The 27,488-nt window shown below is 41.8% G+C and overlaps 1 protein-coding gene across 2 annotated transcripts in view; it reads right to left on the bottom strand.

Annotated features, from left to right (window-relative positions):
* elmod1 (ELMO domain containing 1) overlaps positions 1-27,488 on the bottom strand; it is a 66,587-nt gene that overhangs the window by 36,332 nt on the left and 2,767 nt on the right. For both annotated transcript variants that reach the window (XM_062974602.1, XM_062974601.1), the window contains one exon: positions 6,819-6,914. In XM_062974602.1, the coding sequence (XP_062830672.1) occupies positions 6,819-6,835 (17 nt within the window). In that variant the 5' untranslated portion in view covers positions 6,836-6,914. Of the gene's footprint in view, positions 1-6,818; positions 6,915-27,488 lie in introns of those variants that run through there.

Here is a 27,488-nt window from a genome sequence, read left to right as displayed (position 1 = left end):
GAGGTCAGACTGAATGGCCTTGTGATTTCTTCCAATTCTATGATTCTAAATGCTTGGATACAACTCTGCCAACCCCCACAGCTATAGCACAACTCTGTGATAGCTGAGCTTTAGCCTTAAGGAGGAAGCGGCAGACAAGGTAATCACGCCGTCTGCTCAAGACTGGTATAATGCAGTTTGCTGAACCATACACATTCATTATGCCACTCCGATTAGCTTCATTTCTGCCTCAGTTAGTAACCAGGAGCTTTCTGGTGTAGATGAACCTTTTATAAATTCAAACTAAGCTTCAACAGCTGGTAAAGATGGGTATCTGATGAGATCTAGGGGCTTTTACAGCTTCTACATGATCCTGCTGATAAAGAGGCCAGCAAATACGTGCCCTGCATATCACAACAACAAAGAACGGGTGTTTCCATCTTCCCATATCCTTCTGAGATCCTCATTTTTTTCTGGAATGGTATCAAGTAATAGCTATATTCTCTGATACAAACATGTTTTTCCCCTTATTTATCCATGAGTTTAGATAAAGAGAAGCACCATAGCAACCAGAGTTCATATCAGAGTAAAGTCATTCAATGCTGCTCCATAGTCTGCGGCTGATTGTGATTCAACAGCCTCAGAGATTTATTTCTCTACATGTGAGCAGAATACATATCAGAGCTAGCAAGGAAATTTGCTGGGCCTTTAAAGACCTGATGGGGGAACAAGAGACAACCAGCAGATTCAACGTGAAAAGACAATAGTTTTTGGTGCTCTAAAACCATGTAGGTGGAACAAATACCACAGCTAGGTTTGGAACACAACAATATCCGCAATCCTTCCACCTGAAACCTGGTACAGGAAGACTGCATATTTGAGTTTACAGAACATGCCATATTTGCATATGATGTTTTATACATGATAGCAGAGATGAATACAAACCAATTCTAGCTGAGTAATGAGAATTTTGATATTTGGCAAATGTTCCAAATAGCCTTTAAAAATGATAAATAACCGTATTACAATAAAACATTACTAAAATTACCCCCAGCTTATACCTGCTAAAAGTATATCACTCCGTATATCATTATTGCTCCAAGATGAAAAAAACTTCAATGCATCCTTATCATAAAATTACTATTTCTAACTCTATAACAACTCTACATACCAAATAAATATAAATATATATTTACGTCAATTTACAAAATAATACATAATAACCCATGCATCTAGTCAATCCTTATAAAGCTAAATAAAGACTGAGGGTGTGCCAACATTGTAGAATTCATGCAGTTTGACACCACTTTAACTGACATGACTCAATGCTATGGGAATATGGGAGTTGTAGTTTTATATCTTTCTCTGCCAAAGAGTGCTGATGCCTCACTAAACTACAGATCCCAGGATTCTATAGCAGTTAAAGTGGTATCAAATTGCATTATTTCTACAATAATGCACCCTATTGTCAGCCTCCAGTTTGTTTTGCAGTACAAAAACCTCCAATAGTTTGGGAAGAAGGTAATGACAAAGGTTTTAGACAGATTGTTCTAGGATGCTTCCTGTTTTGCTGAGTTTTATGAGATTGCTGTGTTTGTTACATTTTATTCTATCCTTTTAATTATATTAATATAATGTTAAACAATTGGCAAGGATGCTTGAGAACCAGACAAAGATCAACAGCACCGCCCCCATATTCGCAAGGGGCAATTCTTGCACTTTGGGTGGATAATTGCGAACCCTATTATTTTCAATGGGATGTACAGCAGAGATACTGAGAAGCAGGTGTAGCTTATACAGAAGATCTTAATTGAATAAGTGAAACTGTAGATAAGTGAAACTATGTAAATAAGTTTCGCAGATGTAGGGGTTACATAGTATGTAAGACAAAACAAAGCCATTTTTTCAAGGATTTGTCATGCAAAACAGTACATGTGATACACCATCAGTGCCCTATTATCAGTCTGAAAAGCTGTCAATAACAACTGGGGAAGAAAGATGGAGGAAGTTGCTAGTCAACAGTTCAAGTCTTCTGTCAGGCTGAAGCATGATCATCATAGATATAATGTGTACATGATAAATTGCACTTTGTTGCAACTTATCTGTTCTGTACTTTTTGGTTCTGACTGAGGGAATCCTGGTAGGAGGGGGAACTGGTGAGCGGGAATGCTCACTATCTTTTCAGTAGGAAAATTAGCAGTAAGCACAATTTACTTGCCTAAGGAGACCTTTTTCTCCCTCAAGAGGGAAATTTGGAAGGTGTGACACTTAAGTCAGCAGGGGAGCAAGATGATACTTGCAGCCTTCCCAATGCAGCTCTCCAAGAATCCCACTCATCTTGTCCCACAACTTTTGACTCTCATGTTAACTGGTTCCATGACAAGCAACACCTGCTAAAATCCTCTCTTCTATATATTAATGATACCGGAAGGCTTTACTGTTTTCCATCTGGCAATACTATTTGTGAATACTTTCTTTAGGACTAATTTTCTCCACAAGTTTGGGAGGTTTATTGAAGAGGTTTTTGACTTCCACTGTCTCAATGAAGAACTTCTCAGGTTCTAACTGCAACAGGAAAGGAGGAGAATATGGCACCATTTCCGCATCATATGAGGACTGTTCTTAAAACCTACTTTGTCCATGAAAGATAGAAAAGTGGACTCCAGTATCTTTCTAGAAGATTGTACTCAAGGACCTCTGAAGGCAAGAGAAAGCCAATAACAGAGATTAAATGCATCAAGCAGACCTCAGCATTAAGTAGAAGCTCAATGAGAGCAGTGACAAGGCCAAGATGAAGAGCCAGGCCAACGTGTAGTAGGAAAGCCCATCCCTCAGATGAAGTTGTTTTTGTAATAATTCTATCAACTGAAGGTGAAACTTCCTAGTGGAAATTCTCTCTTTTTCTCCCCTAGAACTATAAAGATATTGTTAGAACAGAGTGAAAACCTGCAACTAGTACTTGCAGTGATGATTACTGGAAGCCATATGGCGTTGTCACTCAAAAAGATTTATTTGAAAGCCATTTCAGATTATATGCTAAAAACTTCAACCCAATCATCTTGCTTGAACACACATACACACTAGTAATGCAAATCACTTCAATCTGTTCTCTTTATACAGAAATTCACTAATGGGTTCCTTAATTTCATCAGGGATGTGAACCACACGGTTGTGTTCTCAGCATTTATCTGCTACATACAGAGTGGCTACTTTGTTTAAAAATTATCAATATTATCTCCACTTTTTTTTAAAGAAACCGCAAAGTCACTGGAAGTTTCTGGTTTGAGGAATTGTAAAAATATGTATATTAATGAAGAAAAATGTATCCTTGATTACATCCACAATAATTACACTATTTAACAACATTTGAAACATTTTCTGTTCCTGGTTTGAAAGTGTTATTTCCTGTTTAATTGTGTATTTTGAAAGTAGTTGTTATACTCCAAAAACTTTGTTTTAGTGGCTGCCATTTTCAACCTTTCAATGTGCCATTTTTAATCTTTCCTATGCCATTTTTAGCCTTTTGTGTAGGCCGGAAAAACAAAAATCATGTTACATAGTGAAGTCATAGTTTACAGCAGAGTTTCTCAAACTGTGCTCTTCTGGATGTTTTGGACTTTAGCTCCCACAATTCCTAACAGCTGGTCAACTGGCTGGGATTTCTGGGAGTTGAAGTCCAAAAACACCTGGAGGAGCAGAGTTTGAGAAACACTGGTCTACAGGATTGCATTCATATTTATGCTCTATTTGGCATCCTCTTACATTGCTAAGCATAATCTACAGCTTCCTGTATTGTTACTTCTGTACTATCACACCCCCCCCCCCCACCCAATGCGCCCCATTCGCTAGGCTTTTGATCTGTCCTGGTGCCTTCTAAATAAATCAAGAAGTAGAACAGCTCTGCTTAAGGACTGAGACAATTTAGCAGTCAACAGCACCATGGAGAGAGCCTCAGAGACCAGACTGCCACGATCATCCCAGCTTGTTTCCCAAGCAACAGCAGGAACACAACATACAATGGCTTTAAACGCTTTCAAAAGGAGAAAAGCATTTCCTTTCGGAGCTGTGGTAGCATAATCAATTCAAGCTGCAGTTGGAAAAGAAACTGGCCATGATCAGTAATACTGCATGCGATCTAAACAAACTGCCACTCTTCTATATCTCCAGTCAAGGATTTACTAACACAGCACATGTTCGCTCTTAAACCATTAATATTAAGAAGTGATCATTCTCATAATCTATTGAAATTAGTTGCTACAATAGTTACATCTCATAAGGGGAAAGAGACCTGCCTACACATAGCTGAAGATTGCATGACTTCACTGAAATCTACAAAGTTCATTTGTTTAGATGGCCTTACACACCTACATAATGTTTTTAAAATAGTATAGTACAGGTTGGAGGATCCCTTAACTGAAATGCTGAAATCTGAAATACAGCAAAAATCAAACACTGTCTACATGGGTGATTGAAATAATGACACGTTTGCTTACTGATGGTTCAATGGATACGAACCTTGCGTCATGCACAAAATTATCAAAAACATTGTGTATAAAATTATCTCCAGGTTGTGTGTATAAATTGTATACAGAACAGATATGAATTTTGTGTTTAGGCTTGGATCTCATCTGTAAGATATCAGTTTATGGAAATACTCCAAAATCTGGAAAAAAAAATCTGAAATACATACCACTTCTGCTCTGAAACATTTTGAAGAAGGGATACTGAACCTATATAGAGAATGAGAATGGGCCTTAGGGGAATAGTAAAAGCAATCTAGAACAAAAATGGGGTTTTCCTCTTGCTTTGGAGCAATATAAAAAGAGCAGAGGATAGGAAACTACCTGTATATAGAACAGTAATACAGTAATAGTCTGCACTGAGCAATACATTTAAGTAGAAGGTGGGTTTGAGCATACTGACAGATTTCTACCGTTTCCCCCCGAAAATAAGACAGTGTCTTATATTAATTTTTGCTCCCAAAGATGCTCTAGGTCTTATTTTCAGGGGATGTCTTATTTTTCCATGAAGAAGAATTCACATTTTTTGTATACATTTATTATATACTGTATAGTAGTTGTCATCCTAAACCAGCATAACCAGACAACTGTGAATCCTATCAAGAATTTCTTGTTACTATCAATATTTTCATGTACAACACTTTATGGTATGTACATTTACCGATCCTGCATGCTCTGGTGTTCTGTTTGGTGGGCATGCTTCCAAACAAAAACTTTGCTAGGTCTTACTTTTGGGGGAGGCCTTATATTTAGCAATTCAGCAAAACCTCTACTAGGTCTTATTTTCTGGGGATGTCTTATTTTAGGGAAACAGGGTAAGTCATTTGTAGCAAAGTGGCAAATATTCTCAACTCATAACTGTTCAACAATAGCAGTAAGATTTCCTTTTCCACCTGCTGGGCCGCTGAAAAGCAGAAAGTCTTGAGTAACCCAAAACTTGGGTTTGTACAAAAAAAACTGTGAGATCAGATCAGTTCTTTGGAGGAATCTGAGTCAATCATGAACATGTTGTGAACATGAAGAAGTTGTGAACATGAAGACAGGTCAGCCCATGCTTTGGAGGCAAATTATCCCAGGTTAAATCCACATTATCTCCAGGTAAGATTAACGAAGAATATGGCCTTATGCCTTGAGCCATTTAGTAGTGACAATGCTGTGCTTGGTGGACTATTAGGCTGACCCCGAATAAGGAAACATCCTATGCTCCTAAGATTTTGCTGTGTCAAGCCACTGACAGAGAACAAAGCAAATTGAGAACGCAAGCGTTCCTGAGATGTTGACATAATATGTGTGATGAAAGCATACAAAATGCTTTGTTAATAGTTAGGGACTCTAAATAGATGGGGACCCTTGTTTATTAGAGGTCCTGAAAAAAAAGCCTTTCAAGTCGCCCAGTCTTCTGTGTGCCCAGGGGGGAGTCTCTCATTTTTTTGGCTTGAGGTTCTGGGTTTTGGCTTGCAACTTTTGGACTCTCACTTGCTGAGGTGTTCCTGTGAGTATCTCTGTAGATCTTAGGAAACTATTTCTTGATTTAAGGTGTTGGCATGCTGGCTGATATCAAAAGCTTTAGGTGCTCTTACTGGCTATTACAGGGGGAACCAGCTGATTCCTAATCCATCTAAAACACAGACGTGGGCTTTTCATCTTAAGAACAGACAAGCATCTCGAGCTTTGAGGATTACCTGGGAAGGAATCCCACTGGAGAATTGCAGTACACCAAAATACCAGGGAGTTACCCTGGATCATGCTCTGGCCTACAAGAAGCACTGCTTGAATATCAAGCAAAAAGTGGGTGCTAGAAATAATATCATACAAAAGCTGACTCGCACAACCTGGGAATCACAATCAGATACAGTGAAGACATCTGCCCTTGTGCTTTGCCCAGTGTGGAACCTCTCAGCTTTGAGTTCTATCTTAAAATTCAGTATCTTGCGACTAGGCTAAGATAAGAAGCTTTCATTCTCATTTTCAAGTTTCTAATCCCAAAGGCTATAAAATAGATCTTAGAAATCATCACACGGTCCCTAGAGACATTACAAAATGCAATGGAGGTAGGTGCAAAGTAAAATTTCCAGTAGCTGGGAAGCCTGTGTTTTAGAATTCTGCCCGAAAACTCAAAGGGACAAATGAGGCAAAAAATAGGTCAAGGAGTTTAGCTTTTATCAGTTCCAACCAGGTATATAGTATAGTTGTTCCAATGAAAATTACTGGCGCAAAATTCTGATTTTTTAAAAATATATGCATGCAAATATCTTGTATTAAGAACTGGATCAAGTCATAAGACAAGGTTACACCATATAAAGAAGGTATAGGATTTACCTCAGGAAGTGCTTCATTGTGGTGGGTTTCCTCTACACGTCCAGCAATTATCCTCAGCTGGTTCCTGGCAAACGGCTCCTCCAGAATGTATTTTTGCTGTGAAGGCAAATGGAACACTTTGATAAGAGAAAAGTAATCAGTCCTCAAGTTCAAGCTAAGTGATATTTTCTAATGATTGCACATTAAAGATAGGTAAAGATAAAGATTTCCCCCTGACGTTAAGTCTAGTCATGTGTGACTCTGGGGGTTGTTGCTCATCTCCATTTCTAAGCTAAAGAGCCGGCTTTGTCCATAAACATCTCCAAGGTCATGTGGCTGGCATGACTGCATGGAGTGCCGTTACCTTCCCGCCTGAGCGGTATCTATTGATCTACTCACATTTGCATGTTTTCGAACTGCAAGGTTGGATGAAGCTGGGGCTAACAGCGGGAGCTCAGTCCGCTCCCTAGATTTGAACCGCCGACTTTTTGGTCAAAAGGTTCAGCAGCTCAGTGGTTTAACCTGCTGTGCCACCGGGGGCTGCACATTAAAGATACACAGACTAAAAGCAACAAAATCACAAGATTTATTTCTGTGCTCAAGCTAAGTATAGGCAATGGGCCAAATCAAACATTAATCTGGTGGAATATCTGGAACCATCTTTCTCTCCTTTACGATGTTTTCCACTCCACCCAAATGTTAGCCCCAGAAGGTTTTCTACATTTACAGAGCAAATTTTGGGGGTTCGGCAAACTATGGTATTTCTTCCCCAATGACAACCAATCTAACAGCCAACTGTCACAAAAGGAGCCTGCCCAATATTTACAGAAAGAGCTGCAAGTGGCCTAGATATGTTTTACTATTTTCAACATCAATCAAATTTTGCTTTGCAGCTTGAGTATTCCAGTCTAACGAAGGGAAATGTGGCTATCTTGCTATTGAGGAATTTGATCCTACAGAAATTTCTCCAGTAAGCCGGCATTTCTTTTTTTTTTTTTTTTGGCCCAAAATAATCAATATTAAAAATAAAATAAAAATATTTTATTTTTAACCCGCCCTCTCTCCCCAAGGGGACTCAGGGTGGCTATATAAAATAAAGAATGACTATATAAACATGCTTTTCTTGAAATAAATCAATGGAAGAATGACAAGGAGGCAAAATATTTGATTGCTGTTGTTCCAACTGTATTGATCTCCCAACACTTTTATCTGATTAAATTTTCCCATGTTTTAAATTGATGCCTTCATTTCTTTTGTAGGCTGTTATCCATCTTGGAAGTTGCTGCAACTGACAGGTAGAATATAAATATTAATACTAAGAGTGATGATGATAAATAAGAAGGAAGACCACTAGATCGTTTTATGATTCATTGCACATGTACAAATTGGGAAGGCTGGGCCACAAGAACAAAGAATGTGCTTGACCAGCTCTTGAAATACTGCATCTATCTTCACCCCCAAACAGTGTTTTACCATACTTACTGAATCATTTAGAACTCTCTTGTTATCACACCATTTGACACACAAAAGCCATAGCAAGACCCGAGCAGGGCTGTTAATAGGATCCCTTGGAAAGCTCTTCTTCACATAACTGCCAGAAGGGAAAACACATGTATGGTCTTAACAAGTCTAGAGATGGAGGAAAGGATGCTACTACTTTTGCCACAGAGGGAGATGAGGAGCAGGAGACACACTTCCATCATGTTAGGACCTAGCTACGGTAGAACTTAATTTCTTCTTCCCCTCCTCCTCCTTTCATCTTTCCCCCTTACGTTTCATGTTTTACTTAAGACTATAAATAAGTAGAAACTTGGGACCATCCAATAGAATCTACAGAAGAAACATGAGACCCATCTCATAATGTACAAAAGCTGGTTGCTTTATTAGTAGAAAAGGTCCATCTTTTCAGCATCTTGACAGAATATCTTAGTTAGGCTGGTGAAGGAAACTTTGGTTTCACCATAACTCTAATAACCTCATCACATGAGGAATTTATTTTACATCCTATGATGCTTCTGACCCACTTGAGTGATGGATGGGCAGTCAACCCATCATATCAAGTCCTTCAACATCCAGTGCTTCCTCACCAAATTAGGAAGGCTCTTGTGTTGTACTGGTTCCAATGGAGCCAGCACACTTCTGCCTTGGTTGGGCGATGCTTCCCCCTGCATGTCTGTTTCATCACCTTTGCTGGCAAAATGGCACCGGACCGGGGATGGGTGGGCTGCGTGTGATATGGTCGTAAGAGAAATTAACTAAAGTTAGTCCTCCATATTCCACTTGTGTTAAAGGGCAACCATGAAATTATACACATATATGCATGTGTAGCTAAGATAACAACATTATCTCATGACCTCTCTACAACAGAGTAACATTTTTAATCTACAGGTTGAGTATTTGAAAATCTAAAATGAATCAAAATCTGAAACCTTTTGCCACCAGGAACCCACTTTGGCCTTTTTGATGGGGATTGTGGCAGTGCTACTACTTCTTTGTTTGCAAGGTGGAAAATGGTGATTTGTGAGCTTCATAGAGATCTGTACAGTACTGTATTACAAGGGTTGAATGAAAAGTAATGCGTCCACCTTTGTAACTCCCCAACAGATGGTAGTATTGGTATGCGGCAGGTACTTGCTTGTTCAGTAGACTCTCCTCTACATTTCCATTTGGCGGTTGTGTTGTTAAAGTGTGAAGTATGAAACCCTGCACAGACGGTCGGTCAATGCAACTTAAGCACATGCAGTCATTGAATGCTTGACAGCAGAAGGTGTCACTCCAAAGGAGATGCATCAGAGAATGCAAGCTGTTTATGGTGATTGTGTTGATGTGAGTACTGTTTGTCGTTGGGAGAGTAAGTTTAAAGATGTTGAGGTGGGAACATCAGAGATGGACATCCTGTGACTGCAACCACTGAGTTTCACAAGCAAAAGGTTGACAGATTGCTTCAGGACCATCTTCGTATCACTCAGAGAGAAATTTCAAGCATAATCGGCATTTCACAAGAACACGTGGGTCACATTATTACTTTGCTTGGCTATCGGAAGATCTGTGCACGATGGGTACTGTGAGACGTTGGTTGCGGAAACAGAGTGTTGACTTCTTCCGTGACGGCTTCAGAACACTTATTCATCGTTGGCAGAAATGTATCCAATTGTCTGGTGATTATGTGGAAAAGTGAATAGTGGTAGTTAAAGAGCACATTCTAAGGATTATTTCTGCATTTGATTTATTAAAATATTCCCATCCAAACCCAAGTAACAAAGTTTGAGGCATTACTTTTAATTCAACCCTCGTACCTCCTGACCCTGAGTATGAGATCTCTTATAGTTTCAGTCTTTCAGATCCTCAGTCTCTCTCCAGCTTCACATATCATATACAACACAAGTAGCACACTAATGAGACATGAGGCTGGAGAGAGACATGAGAATCTGTGAAATGGCAGAAAGGATTAATTAGAACCAAGCACATGCCTGGATTTCTGTCATTTCACAGATATCCTGAAATCCAAGAAACAAATTCCAATATCCAAACCACTTCTGTTTCCAAGCATTTCAGACAGGGCCGGCCCCACTATTGAGGCACCTGACGCCGCCGCCTCGGGCGCAGGCCCGGGGGGGCGCCGTCAGGCTGGGCGGGAGGCGGGGCACCACCCTGACGGTGCCCCGCCTCCCGCCCAGTGCGCCCTGGCCCGTCTGGCCTTTTCTAGCTGGCCAGAATGCAGCGGAGGTCCCTGCAGGCCGCAATCGCGGCCTACAGGGACCTCCGCTGCAGTCTGGCCTGCTAGGAAAGGCCAGACGGGCGAGCGGGAGTAGCGGAGGCGGAGCCAGCTCTGACGCCGCTCCCCCCCCGCCCAGCGTGCCTTGGCCCCGCCTCCCATGCTGCGTGGGAGGCGGGGCCAAGGCAGGCTGGGCGGGGGGGGGAGCGGCGTCAGAGCTGGCTCCGCCTCCGCTACTCCCGCTCGCCCGTCTGGCCTTTCCTAGCAGGCCAGAAAGCAGCGGAGGTCCCTCCAGGCCGCGATTGCGGCCTGGAGGGACCTCCGCTGCTTTCTGGCCTGCTAGAAAAGGCCAGACGGGCAAGCGGGAGTAGCGTGGGAGGCGGGGCCAACTCTGGCCCCGCCCCCCCGCCCAGCGTGCCCTGGCCCCGCCTCCCACGCTGCGTGGGAGGCGGGGCCAGGGCACGCTGGGCGGGGGGGCGGGGCCAACTGTGGCCCCGCCCCCCTCACTAATCGCCCTGGCCCCGCCTCCCACGCAGCGTGGGAGGCGGGGCCAGGGCACGCTGGGCGGGGCCAGGGCGCGGGAGGCGGGGCCGGTGGCGGGGGCGCTTTTCAGCACCCCCGCTTCCCATTAAAAAATATCTCCGGCCGGCCCTGATTTCAGATAAGGGATGCTCAACATGTATATAGGCTTGTTAATTGATTTGTTTTGGTGCTATTCTAAAACTGTGAAAAACACAGAAAAGGACTCCACATATGAGAAATTTACTCAGCAAAAAATTAACAAGAGTATGACATTCCAAGAGAAAGTATGATGTTGTAGGAAACCAGGGTTCAACTCCCTGATTAGCCATGGAGACTTACTGAGTGGTCTTGGGAAGTCAGACTTGGAGGAAGGCAATAACAAGAAACTCCCACAATAAGTTTGTCATTGGGACACCAGATAAAACTTGATAGACAGCAATAACAGAATTTTAGTACCTGTGTACTATAAATCTGATAACTGCTTTAAACAAATGAATGTCAAAACCCTTTACAAATGTACATTTGTCTGAATGTTTTATTAAAGATGAACATACAGCTTTCTGTTAGGCTAAAGATCACTCTAGTTTCTTTAAGATCCACTTTCTAGCAGCTGGGCTAAATTCCCTTCTAGGCTGTCCAAAATCTTAATACAAGAGAAGCTAAAGTTCTATCTCCCACAGTGGTTGAACAATTTGAACTTTGTTCCAATCAACCCCAATATTTTTAGTTCAGGCTGACATTTCATCATGGCTTCCGGAGGTTAACAGAAATGTCTTAAAATGTCAGCACACATGAAATAAAAACTTGCATTTTGGTGTACAAGGTGATATCCTCTTAGGGAGAAACTCACACAGACATAAGATTGTGCAAATCAGAAACAATGTAAAATGGGAAGTCACATAACCTACCTGCCTTCCACTCCTTTCCCCACGTTTTAAGTGCTGAGCATGACTGACAAAAACATGGTCAGTCATACTGCACAATCCAATGATGCAGCTATCTCAAATAGCATCCCCTTTTATCTGTCTACTAATATTTCCCCCTTTCTTCTCCTTTCAAAAAATCTCTCTTCTCTTCCCTCTCTCCCCCCCTCTTTCTCTAATATATATAGTCTCTTGCTAAAAGAAAAGGAACAATCACTCGAATAGCGACTTGGAAAACATGTGAGCCTTTGCTTCAAGAGCATGTAAGCCACAAACAGTGAAAGGTTCTTTCATGGCAATTCCCTTTGATGGGTTGGATCCTGCTGCTGTCCCCCAACTCTGCTCTAATTACTACTGACAGTGGTGACACCTGCTTGAGGAGGAAAAGAGAAAGGCTAAAAGCAAACTGACTCATTACTGAAGTCCCCAGGAAACGTCTTAACACTCCCTCTGTTTGATGTTCCTTATGTAACATCAGGCTTGGGGGAAGAGGAAAGGAGGAGAAACAGTAAGGAAATTGGAAGGAGAATGGTCTGATCCAATAGTGGCCTTAGGGTAAGAACTGTTGGAAATGGAATAATACCTAAGATTTAGTGTTGCTTTCTTTGTTAAAAGCTCTTCCAACCATCAAGGTTTTTTCCCAGGTTTTTTTTTTCGTGTCAGGAGCAACCGGAGTTGCTTCTGGAGTGAGAGAATTGGCTGTCTGCAAGGACGTTGCCCAGGGGACGCCCGGATGTTTTGATGTTTTACCATCCTTGTAGGAGGCTTCTCTCATGTCCCCGCATGGAGCTGGAGCTGATAGAGGGAGCTCATGCACGCTCTCCCCGGGTGGGATTCGAACCTGGCAGCCTTCAGGTGTCACGACCCAGGCTACAGAGCACCAATAACCATACGCAGAGGCCAGATTCTATCTAATATCTTTATTAAGGAAATATATAAGATTAATAAAAATAAATGTAAAAGTTAGTTCAGAAGCAGACCTTTCAGGAAAGGTCAAAATTAGTCCAAAAAAGCAATGTCCAATATGAAATATTATGTTCCAAAGTTGTAATCCAATAACCGAAACACTCACTTTGCCAGGCAAAGTGAGGGGAGATGACAAGGTCCTTTAGTCCATAAACTTGAGCAAGGCTAGGAAATAACTTGATACTTGAAGCAAGGCTTAAAACGTGGAACAAGGTAACAAGGAACAAGAACAAGGTCCGTGGAATAACTTGGTAAAATCCGTGATACAAGGCAAGGTATAGTCCTGGAAAACAAGCAAGGTCCGTAGGTAAACAAAGGCTGGAAACTGGAGCGAAGGCTGGAAAGCAGGGCAAGGCTTGAGCAGGAACGAGGCTTGAAACGGAGCGCGCTGTCCAGACACAACTCGCTCCGGAGGCTGACGAATTGACTCCGCGAAGTTACTACGCGGGTAAAACACCTATATAGAGTCTAACTTTCTCGCCGAAGCAGTTCTCTGGGAACCAGAAACGAAAGCTAAACTCTGGGACCAGATGTTTGACTCCCTAAAGATTCTCACGGAAAGCAGTCTTAATTGGCTACATTCTTAGCTGCAATTCTAGCACTCCTGCGCGAAGCTGCTTCCAAACCCCTCTGTTGTTTACAAAACTCACGGCGCAAGAACACGGGAGATGTAGGCTCAGGGTTTGTTTGACATACTTCTGGGACACAACTTTCTTGCAGGTGCAAGGTTCCCAGATCTGCCTGGGAAAGATCTGGCTGAGAAGATTCCAGTTCTGACTGGGAAGGTAAAAAACCCAAGTTTTCTTCTTCATCAGGGATTACAATGTCCTGAGCAGGACTACAAGGCCCATGGGTCATCACATCAGGTCAGCAACCCAACCTTCAAGTCAGAAGGCTTTTATCCCCTAGGCCACCGGAGGCTCCTAGGTAGGAGGAACACAGCGCAAGTAACTGGAATTGTCTTCTGATGAACCATAAACAGTGATGACATCCATATTAATGAGACAAGGAATCTATTTCAACTTTTAACAAATGTTAAAGAAGCCATCCAAAGTATGAAACTCCAGTGCCCAAATAGGTTCAGCACCTTGGGCAGTTCAAACCCAGACAGGATTCAATGTCCTACTGACACTGAATGCTAGCAGCACTCATGGAACATGAGAAAAGTTAGGATTAATTGGACCAAACACCAAATCAGAAAATAAATAAATGGATCCTAGAAGCAAAAATTACTATACTTAGGCATGTCATGAGATGAAATCCCTCATCAGAAAAAGTGATAATGGCTGGTAAAGTGGGAGACAGGAGGTAAACACGAAGACTGTGCTACAGATGGTAGGACACAATCAGAGAAGACATGCCTCTGAGTTTGACCTTAACAGGGCTCTTAATAACATTGTGTTTGGGAGGTCCTTTATTTATAGAGTAGTCACAAGTTGGAGAACATTTGACAGCGATCAACAACAAATATCACATTGATGAAGAAAAGCCCGTTTGTAAAAGCTAGACTAAGATAGTCCAGTTCAAATCAGATAATGTGGATTTTCTGCTTTGATAACCTGGATTATCCAACAATGTAGAAGGGGCCTAGGAAAGAAAGCCATCAAGGACTTTGTTCACATCAAGCTCCTCACAGACAAACCTGTGAGAATAGCAGGATCAAAGAAGGGCTTCCTTCAAAGATCTCAGAGCCTGGGTGAGCTCATATGGTGGGCTATTGTACTTCAGACAACCTGTTACCAAGCTACATAAGACTCTATAACCATAACTAGCACTCCGAATTATGCTAGAAACACACTGGTAGTTATTACCGTATTACTATAATCATTATTCTTATTACTATTTATTTATATCCCAGTCTTTCTCTCCACAAGGAGACTCCCTGTAACAAGCATTAGCTTCTGTTTAGTCACAATTATTCTGAGTCAAGTAGAAGTTTTTGGAGACCTTTCTCATCCATTCATTCCACTACTGACACCAAACAACAGTTCAAAGCTAAACAACGTTTCCTGATTTAGTTGGAAAAAAGAACAAACGGATTTTGTTCGGCATGGTAGTAGCAAACAGTCTCCAAACTCTAGGTAATCTCTTTTATGGTGGCTTCATGGGTGTGTTAAATAGCATGGGAAAAAACCAGAACTCTGATGAACCCCTGATGCCAACAGCTAAGGGAGCAAAAATAGGAATCCCACAGCATCAATTTCTAGGTTTGCCTCTCTAAGCAAGAAATGGAGCATCTCTAGCATCTGGAAAATGGTGCTACCAAATCCCATCCCTGAAAGATGACCCAGAGATAGACTACAAACAATGATATTGCTGAAAGGAGCAACAGAACTAAAAGATTGACACTCCCTCTGTCTGTGTTCACCACAGATCATCTACTAAGGCAACTGAAGGGAATCCCTATACCTTAACTAAGCCCAAGATCAGCTCAAATTGATCTAATGGATTTAATTAAACACTTAAGAGCTGGGAGATCACCACAACTCCAGTACTTTGCTCAAGAAAATGATAATGGAAATTATCCAGAACTGTGGAATCAAGAAGTGCTTCCAATTGCTTTTTTAGGTGAGTTGGTGCCTTGCTGTAAAGAGGAATAAGCTCCTCCTTTTACCCACTTGAATGAGCATTTATATATGCCAATAAGGACAAAGATCTAGGAGGACATTTGATGGCTCTCACCTCGTTTCAGTATAAACTGAGAAAGATACCCATGAATTATCAATGAAAAAGCAGGTACCAAACACACTCCTCACTCCCTCAACCTTCTAGGAACAAATCACACCCAACCTATCAACTTAGCTCTAGGTCAGCAGTTCCCAAACTTTGGTCCTTTGAGGCCTCTCCTACACTTGCCATATAAAATTCAGATTATCTGCTTTGAACTGCATTATATGGCAGTGTAGATTCATATAATCCAGTTCAAAGTAGATAATATGGATTATCTGCTTTGATAATCTGGACTATATGGCAGTATAAAAGGGGCCTAAGTGTTTTGGATTTCAACTCTCAGAAATCTCATCAGTTTAACTACCAGTCTGGAATTTTGGGAGTTTAAATCCAAAACACCTGGAGGATCAAACAATGGGAGCCAGTGCTGTAAGTAGCACTTGTAGCAGCAATGATATGGAGCATAATTTATTTCTTACCTGCTTTTCTCCATGGATTAAGATAGGGGACAAGTGAAAGCTTCCATTAGTACTAATGGGAGTTTTAATTTATGCCTGACTAGCACATTTTGGAGAGAATGTGATTTAAGGGGTTATAGAATGAAACACTTTTAGAAAGTCACTATGTATATCCTCTTGGGGAGATAGGGTGGCATATAAATAAAGTTTTATTATTATTTTGGCATTTAATTTTTTAAAAATCCACATCTACTGGTGGCAATGGAAGGTGTTAAATGCTTAAATGCCATGCAAGGAGGGATAATTTTCAAGGAAAACTGCACCACAGGAAGAGAGTCAGTCCTCTTGTATAATGGCAGCAGTTCTAGGGAGAGGACTGAGTGACTGAAGTTGCCACCTCTGGTCTAGATGTTATTCTCTTTTGGTGGAAAGAGGACAGAACATTTAGTACTAAATTGTGGACCATTTAAAAGTAAGCCTACAATGGAGATCCATGAAAGTACAGTAAGGTAAAGGTTTGCCCTGACGTTAAGTCCAGTCATGTTTGACTCTGGGGGTTGGTGCTCATCTCCATTTCTAAGCTGAAGAGCCGGCATTGTCCGTAGACACCTCCAAGGTCATGTGGCCGGCATGACTGCATGGAGCACTGTTACCTTCCCGCCGGAGCGGAACCTATTAATCTACTCACATTGGCATGTTTTTGAACTGCTAGGTTGACAGAAGCTGAAGCTAACAGTGGGCGCTCACTCCGCTCCCAGGATTTGAACCTGGGACCTTTCAGTCTGCAAGTTCAGCAGCTCAGTGCTTTAACACACTTCGCCACTGGGTTAGTGTGTTACAGTAGAGTCTCGCTAATCCAACATAAACGGGCCGGCAGAACGCTGCATAAGCGAAAAAGTTGGATAATAAGGAGGGATTAAGGAAAAGCCTATTAAACATCAAATTATGATATGATTTTACAAATTATGCACCAAAATATCATGTTTTGCAACAAGTCTGCCACTTGTTTGGGAATGTGGTTGCACTTGTGTTGTTGTCAGGCATATTGGCCCGCTGTGCGTTGCTGCCTAGAGAAACAGCTGTGGATCCGGGCGGGAGGCAGACTGCATTGGATGATGCAGAAAGTTGGATGAGTGAAGGTTGGATAAGCAGGACTCTACTATAGTACAGATAGCAGAAAGGCAGGAGACCACACAGAAAAGGATTCAGACAAAATTAAAATGAAAGGCAAACTATGAGTTTGGAGAATTTACCCCGTAAATGGCATAGGGGTCTCTTAGGCAAGGGATATTCAGAGGTGGTTTTGCCAGTTCCCCCCTCTGAAACAGAACCTACAGCATCCATTGCTAGTCTCCATACAAGTACAATCCAGAGTTGATCCTTCTTAGCTTTCAAGATCAGATGGGATCTGGTGCCTTGGAAAAACAATTACAGTGCAACCACATTTCTGAGTTGCACACAGGGAGCATCCTAGGCCAATGACAGAGACATCTGGCTTCCTGGTTTCTGATCAAAGAGATGTCAGAAGAAAATTAATAGCTGTTCCTGAAATGAGCTGTAAGCATTATTGACCTAAACACATTTCATTCTGGCCATTCCTTAGAGACAGGGAGGGTGAGGGGGGTGGAGACTAATGTACTTTCTAAATGAAAATTTAATTCATTTAGGGCACTGATAAATCCTTGTTATTTAACTATCATCTTCTGGTTTAGGGGGGGAGGGTGGCGATAGGAAAGGAAAATAGGAGTGTTGAAAAAGCAGATTCACCATCTGTCATTTTAGAACTGGGGATTGTCCAGTGAAACAGATTGGAAATAGATCCATGACTGAGATAGGGCTTCTATCTTCACATAATACATACTGTGCAAGTCTATAAATTTTAGCCAAAAAAAAGCTCCAAAACCTGGGTCGGCTTACCCAAGAGTCTATGTGAATATTGTACCTTAACTCTTATTGAAAGAGGAGCCCTCTCTGAACAGAGTGGCAAAAGGTGAGAGCGCAGTCTGCCTTGGGAGAACCTAAGAGGAGTATCAATGCCTTCTATTCTCTCTGCCACAGCACTGCTTCTGACCTTTTCAAATACATGAATGGAAAGTGCCTGGGATGGCTGGCTCCCTGAAATGCATTGCTGCTTTCGCTTCTGCAGAAGGATCCTCAACTTATCCACAAGTCATAGAAAAACCCATATTTCTGGCCCCAAAACCTGACCTTGACCTATACATGAGTTTGACTTCTACATGAGTATATACTGTCGTCCCTTCACATTTGTGGTTTTGAGTTTTGCTAAGTTGACTATTCACATATTTGATTGAAGGCTGCCAGGTTCGAATCCCACCCGGGGAGAGCGCGGATGAGCTCCCTCTATCAGCTCCAGCTCCATGCAGGGACATGAGAGAAGCTTTCCACAAGGATGATAAAAACATCAAACATCTGGGCGTCCCCTGGGCAACGTCCTTGCAGACAGACAATTCTCTCACTCCAGAAGCGACTCAGGTTGCTCCTGACACGAAAAAAAATAAAAAATAAAAATGGGGCAGAGAGACTTCCAATGCACAAACCTGAATGGAGAAACCCAAATATTTTCCCACGTTACCACTTATGTTACTACTTGGGGGCCCCCGGTGGCACAGTGGGTTAAACCACTCAACTGCTGAACTTGCTGACCTAAAATTCAGTGGTTCAAATCCCATTATTAGCCCCAGCTTCTGCCAACCTAGCAGTTCGAGAACATGCAAATGCAAGTAGATCAACAGGTACCACTTCGGCGTGAAGGTAACGGTGCTCCGTGCAGTCATGCCAGCCCCATGACCTTGGAGGCATCTATGGATAATGCCGGCTCTTCGGCTTAGAAATGGAGATGAGCACCAACTCCCAGAGTCGGACACAAGTAGGCTTAATGTCAGGGAAAACCTTTACCTTACTACTACTTATGGCCCTTCCACACGGCCATACAACACAGAATATCAAGGCAGAAAATCCCACAATATCTGCTTTGAACTTTGGGATATCTGAGTCCACACTGCCATATATTCCAATTCAAAGCAGAAAATGTGGGAAGGGGCCCAAGTTTGCTGAATACAGATTCAAATCTAGATCCTACATTTTTTTTTTTACCAATACACTCTAGTGGATTTCAGATGAAGGATTTTCCTTCTGTGACTGAACCCTTTTGCTCAACTATAAAACTATGTTTGTTACCCAATGGTATAATTCTTGTCCTTGAACTGCCATTGAGGGAACTGTGTTGTTGGTTTTACTCCTGGGGTTTTCAAATGCTGCACAGTTTGCTTAAAAACAAGCTTCCCCATAATCCTGCTTATTGGCACAAACAACTAACTGTTGACACTAATCCAAGTAATTCCAAATAATGCAGCAGCATTCTGTTATTTAAAATTAAAATACATAGAAACATATATTGGAATCCTCCCTTTTCTTCTTTTAGTACTGTTGAAATGACGGAAAAGGAGTATATAAGGTAATAATTTTATAATTGTATATCAGAAAGCTAATTTTAAAACATGTATTTTATTTACTTCCTGTAAAATCTACTCAGCTAGAAAGATCTCAACCAACATGATCCATGGAAAGTACACATATGTGACTGAGATTAAAACTGTGCTGATTTGTAGGCTTTCCACAGACAATAAAAGCAATATCTCTGTGCCACGTATCATATATTTCATATAACAATGAAAATCCTATAGGATGTATGAATCTTCTGGACTACATAAAACCAACCACAGCAGAAATTCACAAAACAAAAACCACATAAAATCTTTTCTTTTCCCCTCTCAATTCTGTATCTCTCAGTAACTAATAATAACTGGGGATATCTCAAGGGACCAAGAAAGCAATGTGGCTCTCAGCATGCCTTCTGTGCAAATTATTTTTATTGAGATTTTTTTTCATGTCAAGAGCAACTTGAGAAACTGAAAGTCGCTTCTGGTGTGAGATAACTGGCCATCTGCAAGGATGTTGCCCAGGGGATGCCTGGGTGTTTTGCCATCCTGTGGGAGGCTTCTCTCATGTCCCCAAATGGGAAGCTGGAGCTGACAAGACGGGAGCTCACCCTGCTCCTCGGATTTGACACAATTAAAAAAAAACCCTCAGAATACACCTCTCTAGGAATCTTTTGGTCCTTCAGCATGACTATATGGTCAACTTCTGCTAAATGTTGACTGCAGAATCACCCTGGAGAACCTACAAATGCTTAGATATGTATCCTTTCTAGGAATCTCTAGGTCCTTCATTGTGACTCCATTGGTCAATTTCCAAAGTTGACTTGACTACTAAGTCACACTGGAGAACCTAGAGATTCTAGGAGATAAAATATTAATCAAATCAGTAAATAATCAATTCTGCAAAAGTTAAACCCCAAAATGTAGGGGACCATCTTTTAACACTAACTTCAGAGTTAGCCATTATATTTACTTAGGTAGGGTCAGACTCCCAATATTTTCATAAACTAAGAACCATGTACCATAGACTAGAGTGCTGGGCTGCATGTTATGGCAGTGACTGTGGTAAATTCAAGTAAAATTGGTATTTGTTTGTTTAAAAAAGTTTTGAAGACCAATCTGGCAGGCTGGTTGACATCTAGGAGGATGGGACCTGACCCAAAGTATCATCCTCCAATGCCATCTAGCTCTGTCCTGGTACCCATTTCCACTTTCCCTTTTTAAAAAAATATTATTTATTACTGATAATTTTATTGCTGTTGTATAAATAAAACAAGAAGAAAAAGAAAGAAGAAACATACATAAAAAAGAAAAGAAAATGTTAACAAGATATTATACAGCCATGTAATGCAAATCATATACAAAATATTAATGACTGTACAATTATCCCTGTGCAGAGACTTTTTGCAGATGGAAGTGTAATATAGAGACAGGATGGGTTGTCTTTTTTATTGTTCTCCTGGATCAAGTGTATTCATGAACTAGCAAGGCCCACAGAGCAGTATACTACCTAAGAAGTATACTCAACATGCTCCCACTTCACAGCATATACACTCCATCAGGGAGAGAGGAAAGGCCAAAGGAAAGCGTGGGTAGCACACATGGCTCTGAAGCTACAGTTATGGTTGTATAGCACCATAATGCAAAACAGCTTGCACCAACCTATTGCCCTCTGCTGAATCGGAGCTCCCATCTTCCCCAGCCAATATGCTCCACTTCCAAGGATGGGATTTTTACTCTAACACGTTTGGAGGGCACTAGGTTCTGGGTCAGGGAGAGAAAGACATATGCAGATAAGAAGGCAAGACATGCAGCTCTCCATGCTTAAGTTGGCATCTCTCACAATTGTACACAAGCAACGTCGTCTGTTATTTCCAAATCTGCTCTGCCAGAAAGTTCTAAGTATATAGCACAGTCTGTTCCTTTGAAGATTGCAGGTGTCCACAGAAATGTCCAGCTTTTAAAAAAATGTTTACACAACCTTATTGAAACAAAGTATCTGCAAGATGGTTCACAATAAAATAAAAATACTTTTAATTGAATTATTAAGTTAACCACAACATTGTAACACTAAACAAGCATGAAAAATAAAGCCTTCAATTAGAGGCAGTTTAGGACACCCAGGTTTTTGAGGCTGACTAGAAAGAATTGAAGAGGCAGCAGACATTAGGGATGCCTTAGGGATGGCGTCACTAAGGCAAGTCCCCCTCCATCATGATAAGCTAATGGCTGGTTTTCTACTGACCCAGCAGTCAATTTTGAAAAATAAGGCAGATATCCAAGTAATTGATCATGAAAGCCACTGAGATTCCTCTCTTTCTCACTTTGTTCTGGGCCGGGATCTCACTAGATTGGTGAGACTAAGAGACTCTCAAATCACAGAGAAACAATTTACAGTAAGATCCCTATATCCATGGGGGATGGTTTCCTGTCTGGACCACAGTTGAATACAGTAATATCATTAAATAACATGATTTCGGCAATCACTCGTTGTCCAAGTAGGATAGCCTTCCAAGTACAGTGTCTTCACGGTGGCTACATAGGTGACTGTGGATTCCTATTATTGAACCACATGTTCTTCCACAGTGAGGACATCGGTTTCCAGGTGGAAGGCGGTGCTGGTCAGGGTTGGCTTGACACAACTTCCTCTTGGCACATTTCTCTCTTTAGCCTTCCATTCGTGCCACTTCAAATTCCACAGCACAGCTGGTCACAGCTGACCCCAAGTTAGAGTGTTCAAGTGCCAGGACTTCCCAGTTCTCGATGTCTATGGCACAGTTTTTAATGTTAACTTTAAACTCATTTTTAAGGGGATGCTCAACCTGTACTTCTCTTCTGCCTAATGATTTTCTCCTCAAAACCACTCCCTTTTGTGCTTTCTGGCTACTCTTTCCCAAGAGACCAGCTATTATCAATAACTAAATGTTAAGCTAAACATGCTGCAAGATCTATAAACACAAAGGTGTTGCCGAAGGCTTTCATGGCCGGAATCACTGGGTTGCTATGAGTTTTCTGGTCTGTATGGCTATGTTCCAGTAGCATTTCTCCTGATGTTTCGCCCACATCTATGGCAGGCATCCTCAGCGGTTGTGAGGTCTGTTGGAAACTAGGCAAATTGGGTTTATATATCTGTGGAAGGTCCAGGGTGGGAGAAAGAACTCTTGTCTGTTTGAGGTAAGTGTGAATGTTGCAATTGGCTGCCTTGATTAGCATTGAATAGCCTGGCAGCTTCAAAGCCTGACTGCTTACTGCCTGAGGGAATCCTTTGTTGGGAGATGTTAGCTAGCCCTGATTGTTTCATGTCTTGAAAGACATATCAAGGAACATGAAAGTCATTGCAGACTAATTCAACCAGAGAGGTCAGCCATAGCAGAGCACTTGATGAACCAACCTGGACACAGTATATTATTTGAGAAGACAGAAATGCTGGACTACTCTAACAACCACCATGTCAGTTTACACAAAGAAGTTATTGAAATCTACAAGCATGTGGACAATTTCAAGAGAAAGGAGGAAACCATAAAAATGAACAAAATCTGGCTACCAGTATTTTAAAAAAAACTCTAAAATCAGAACAGCAAATAAAGAATAACACTCCGAAAACAGGGGAATTTCAGACAAGAAACAATCAGGGCTAGCTGACACCTCCCAACAAAGGATTCCCTCAGGCAAAAGCAGCCAGGCTTTGAATCTACAAGGCCACTAAATGCTAACCAAGCTGGTCATTTGCAACGTTTACCTTTACTTCAAACAGTTAAGAATTCTTTCTCCCACCCTGGACATTCCACAATTCTATAAACCCCACTTGCCTAGTTTCCAACAGACCTCACAACTTCTGGGGATGCCTGCTATAGATGTGGGCAAAATATCAGGATAAAATGCTTCTGGAACATGGTCATACAGCCCGGAAAACTCACAGCAACCCAAACACAAAGATATTTGCAACTATGGCTCTGAAAGAAGCAAAGAAGGATACAGAGAAGCAAAAATGTGGATGACCTGTTTAAGATGCCAACCATCACCTGAATTTATTTGTATATTAGCACTCCCAGTCAACAGCAGGCTTAAAACAAGAGTGGAAAGGGGAGAAAAATCCTTCCAAACCATGTAGCGCCACCTTGGCGTTCTGCTGCTGGAATGCAGTTTGGCTGTCAAGTTCTGTTAGCTCTGCCAGCCCCAGTAGGTTATCCTCCCCAGGCAAAGGCAACTGAGAGAAGGTATCTTGTCATTGGACAGACTTTACAGCTCATGGAAAGATACTCACATTCTATATACCGATGCATTTCCCATTAGGCAGTAGAACTCGCTGACTTTCTGTCTATTATTTATTTGCCAAACAATTTCAAAATTCTGAATAACATGGGCAGGTAGCAATCTCAATGTCATGAACACATGAACATGCTCAGAAAATATTTCCACGGCAATAGGCATGACTGTAGTTTTTGCCCTCTTGGGTTGAAGAAGGAAAATGTGAATTTATTAGAATATAACATTTAAAAGAACCAACCCAAATATTACTTAGTATTGATCTGACTACTCCAACATTGAAGTAAAACAGAAATCCACAATTCAAAGAATTCCTAGAGACCGTTCTCATTTTCATCATTGCATTAATTACAATTTCTGTTATCTGGAGATCTAAGTGTCAGGAAAATTGCTCTGGAAATGTAAAAAAAGGTCAGGTAGGAGATTGCACCTCTGTGTGTCATTTGCTGGCATGAGAGTTATTTATCACTGCGTAGTAGAACGAGAGGCCTCCAGTAAAAACCGCTCACATACTTATATGACAAGTAGCAGATTTTTGTTGCTGTGATGGAATCAGGCCACAGTTAAGTGATACAGCAGCCACCCAGAACATTAGCCATGTCACAGACTAACAAAAGACAAGAACGGCATCCCATGCATGCAGATATTGTGCGGGGAGAGAAAGGAGCCGACTCGATAGGAACGCCACAGCAGGTCTCAGAGGCAACGTGTGTCCTTCGTTATTTAATATTTGGAAACACTGGTTTCATAAGAATGGAGTTATATTTAACTATGCTGGCAACTGATCTCAAGCTATTCCTGCTTTAAAGGCTCTTCCCATTGTAAGAATTGAAGATGTGCGACCTACGATGATAAAAGACTTCATCACTATTATGGTATTAGCTATTATACACCCTTTCCCCTCCATCTACTTCCAATGGTTTTTAAGGGTGGAGAGATTGCATTATCAGGGCTAAACTGGGTTCACTGCAGCAAAACATAATTCCCAATAAGTTGGGGGGGGGGAGGTGTAGCCATGAAATATTCAAGAATTTCTGCATCCAGCCCGAGCAGTTCTCCTTCCCCTCCTAGGGCTTAAATGTTCCCTTCTAAATGATTTCAAATCTTACATTGCTGTAACCCAGATTAAGGCACCAGGGACTACTTGGGGTTTTATAGCAGCTTTTATTACCTACTTTCCACCATATTGTGCTTAGAGCTGTCAACTAGCAGCACGACACAAACACACACCGCAGAGCTGCAGTAGCACAAGGCACCTGGATACTGGCCCAAACCCAGCTTAACAAAACCTCCTCGGAGTGGTCTGGGTGTAGATCTATTCTCATTCAGGCAGCATGCTGAGCACATTTCCCTCCTGTCCTCATTCAGAAGAAAAAAGAATCAATAGTCACTCACTCAGGCCCCTTCCACACAGCTGAATAAAATCGCACATTATCTCTTTTAAACTGGGATATATGGCAGTGTACTCAGATAACTGAGGGCCCTTTCGCACATCCCTATATCCTAGAATATCAAGGCAGAAAATCCCACAATATCTGCTTTGAACTGGGTTATCTGCATCCACACTGCTATATATCCCATTTCAAATCAGATAATGTGGGATTTTATTCAGCTGTGTGGAAGGGACCCCAGTTCAAAGCAGATATTGTGGGATTTTCTGCTTTGATATTCTGGGTTATATGGCTGTGTGGAAGGGCCCTCACCCACAGTGACCAACCCACATTAAGCAGCAATCCAAACATGCTTGCTTCTGAGCAGAAATACCTAAGAGAGCACTTTATGCCATTAAGACTAAAGATGAAATCCTAAGTAGAGTGGTCACAATGAAGATGAAATCTCTACACACTGATTCAAGAGTAAGCCTCACCCAACTCAAAAGGACTTACTTTTGAGTAGGCATTGAGTAGGAATAATGTAACTCTCCAGATGTTATTGTAACTCTTATGTACTGATCCAATGGTAAAGAATGCTTGGAAATATAATTCAATACCATTCAGAGGATCATAACATTTTCACCTTCGGTCTAGTGCAGTGGTTCTCAACCTGGGATCCCCAGATGTTTTTGGCCTTCAACTCCCAGAAATCCTAATAGATGGTAAACTGGCTGGGATTTCTGGGAGTTGTAGGCCAAAACCATCTGGGGACACAAGGTTGAGAACCACTGGTCTAGTGAGCCTTGAATACAACACAGGGACTGGGCAACTTGTGGCTTCCAGATGTCATTCGACTGTGATTCCCATCAACCTTAAAAGGATAGCAACTGTAGAAGGACGATGAGTCCAACAACAGCTAAACGGCCACATATTCCCTGTTGTAGTGAACACTCATATTCTGAGCAAACATGCAAATAGCTGGGCAACAATCCTGTGCAACCGACCTGGAAGTACGTCACAACAAATATAATGGGACAAGTAAACATATAGGCCAGGGCTACTTGGTCTATGGAAAGTTATCTGAAATTGCACAAAACACTGTGGGAAATACATCTAAGCCATTATATCTGCCTACTTCACAGTATTCCACTCCAGACATTTGAGACTGGGCTGAAGTTTGGTCACCACTCAGAAAATGGGAATATCATGATAATGAAGGGCTCTTCAAAACCACACTCAAGGCAAACACTTATGTGTCTAAGCCAGTCCTTCCCAAGTAAGCTTTTACTCCAAACTCCGGTATAGACAGGATTCTCCAACTAAGCTCTAGAGCAGGCATGGGCAAACTTTGGCCCTCCAGGTGTTTTGGACTTCAACTCCCACAATTCCTAAATGCCGGGTTATACGGCTGTGTTATACTCTGGCCATATCACGAGAAGACATGTCTCACTAGAAAAAGAACAATGCTTGGCAACATAGAAAGTGGCAGAAAAAGAAGACTGGATCACAGGTGGATAGACTCATGGGATCAAGGAAGCCAGGGTCTTGAGCCTGCAAAGGCTGAGCTGGGAAGGGACAGACATCATTTTGCTGCACCAATGTATCTAATGGGAGTTGGGAATCCACAGATTCAAGTATCCACAGGGCCAAGAACCAAGACCTGGCAGATACAAAGGGTCATCTGTATATAATAGGATGTGAAATTCCATAGATTTTGCTATCCACAGGAATCCAGGAAGCTGGAATGACAAGCTGGAATGTGTTCAGAATAGGGAGACTAAAAGGGTCTGGAGATCAAGCCCTATGAAAGCGGTTTAAAGAGCTGGGCATGTTTAGCCTGCAGAAAAGAAGGCTGAGAGGAGACATGATGATGGCCATGTATAAATATGTGAGGAGAAGTCATAGGGTGCAGGGAGAAAGCTTGTTTTCTGCTGCCCTAGGATGCAGAACAATGGCTTCAAATTATAGGTAAGAGACTCCACCTGGACATTAGGAAGAACTTCTTCACTGTGAGAGCTGTTCAGCAGTGGAACTCTCTGCTCCAGAGTGTGGTGGAGGCTCCTTCTCTGGAGGCTTTTCAACAGAGGCTGCATGGTCATCTGTCGGGGGTGCTTTGAATGCAATTTTCCTGCTTCTTGGCAGGGGGTTGGACTGGATGGCCCACAAGGTCTCTTCCAACTCTAGGATTCTATGGGTCTAAGGTAGAAGGTAGTAGGAAAAGATGAAGATTGGAATACAGGTAGATAGACTCATGGGATCAAGGAAGCCAGGGCCAAGGCAGGGAAGGAACAACATTTTACTGTACCAACGCATCTAATGGGACTTGGGCGTCCACGGATT

This window comes from Anolis carolinensis, chromosome 3 (genome assembly GCF_035594765.1).
Source record: "Anolis carolinensis isolate JA03-04 chromosome 3, rAnoCar3.1.pri, whole genome shotgun sequence".
In the NCBI taxonomy this organism is placed as follows: domain Eukaryota; kingdom Metazoa; phylum Chordata; class Lepidosauria; order Squamata; family Dactyloidae; genus Anolis; species Anolis carolinensis.
This window is presented reverse-complemented; position numbering and strand designations above follow the sequence as displayed.